The 1,535-nt window shown below is 39.2% G+C and overlaps 1 protein-coding gene across 1 annotated transcript in view; it reads left to right on the forward strand.

Moving 5' to 3' along the window:
* Nucleotides 1–1,535, forward strand: part of Cbr-dct-15 — a gene marked incomplete at both ends in the record, with an annotated part of 4,060 nt that overhangs the window by 1,471 nt on the left and 1,054 nt on the right. Inside the window, one exon of the mRNA XM_045235769.1 lies at nt 921–1,251. Within this exon, the coding sequence (XP_045092407.1) occupies nt 921–1,251 (331 nt within the window). The remainder of the gene's footprint in view (nt 1–920; nt 1,252–1,535) is intronic.

A 1,535-nucleotide genomic window follows, 5' to 3' on the forward strand; every position in this document is an offset into this window, starting at 1 on the left:
GCTGATAACGCAGTTATCATAACTGAAAGTGACGATTATAGGAGGAGCATCAATAGGCTATATATTTCATTTTTCATCACAATGTAGCACGACAAAATCGGAGCTCTGGAAGGCCACATTAGAGAAAAAAGTTGTTTTTTGTCCTTTCCATGAAGTACGCATATGACTACATTTGCAGAAAAAATCCCCACAACTCATCTGATGATAAAATTGTAACTGAGTCACTCTCGAGTTTTTAGGGATCATAAAGATAAACGATTTTTGCACCGCCCATGGAATATGGGAACGAGGAAGTTTCATTGTTCTAGGGAAAAGTCTAGAAAGCTAATAGCGAATAAGAGTCACTTGTCTATTAAGTATTGTCTTCAATGAAAAACAAAATTTCGTTATCCTAAAGAAACTGGAACCTAACAAAGGTGATTCAAATCAAGTCTGGAGAAACCAAAGGTTCAATTTGAAAACCCAAAATGTGAGATAGAGTGTGGATACCTCATAATATATTTTCTCGATTGAGCATAAAAGTTAAGAACTTCGGAAAAGCTAGGAAGTGGTTCAAAGCAGTGTAAAAAAGTTAGAGCTTCCCTCGAACTCCCCCAGAGATTTTAATTTGATTCATAGGTAGTGGAATATTTGTTTTTATCAATCTGAGGGGGGGGCTGACGGCCGAGAAGAGAATAGGAAATCGAATCCAAAGGATTGTGTATTGTCTTAGAAAAACGTTTTCTGGTTGATTTTCAATCATAACTTTCTAGTCGGTTTTCCGAGGTCCCGATGGTATGTCGACAGTCCGTCAACGGCCCGTCAGTTCTCCTTCGACTGCCAAGTTGCAGTTATTCGATAGTTTGCGCCTCTTCAGTTGCCATTTAGCATTTTTAACCTGTGTTTCCATTCAGCATCATTTCTAAAGAATTCTCTTCCAGCTTCTCCACCTCACCGGTGCCATCGGAGCTGTTGTTGCAATCACATTCTACCAATCGGCTCCTTCTACTCATCAGGATGATTGTAATTCGAAAAGAAACCCAGTTCTTCGAACGGGACCTCACATTCCTAGTCTCGAAAAGTTCTACCTGAACCCTTCTCTCCGACAGGATTACATTTACTATGCAACTGCAATTCTACAAATCCCTCTGATTCTAATTTGCTGGAGAACGGAATTCAACGTTTTGATGAAGACATCGATTTCAATCAGAAGAACCGAATACGACGACATTGAACACAATAACAATAATCTCCATCAGGAGAACTGCCACAGTAAGATTCTTTTTGCTTAATACAAGTTCAATCTTTGAAGCTGTGACCTTGAAACAATAATAAGAAACGTTATGATTCTTCTGGATCTTTTTTCCCAATTTATTCAATTTCCTCTTCCAGGTCTCACCCAACAAAGTGACGTAAGCAGTCTGAAGTTGGTTCTTCTGTGCTCTGTGGTTGCTTGCATCGCTAACATAATGTATACTCTGTTCCCATTTCTGATTCTGGCTCAACCATCTGCATCTATCTTCTACTACCAACTCTTTGCCATTTTTTTCATGTGG

Source organism: Caenorhabditis briggsae (assembly GCF_000004555.2).
Source record: "Caenorhabditis briggsae complete genome, chrIV, whole genome shotgun sequence".
Classification (NCBI taxonomy): domain Eukaryota; kingdom Metazoa; phylum Nematoda; class Chromadorea; order Rhabditida; family Rhabditidae; genus Caenorhabditis; species Caenorhabditis briggsae.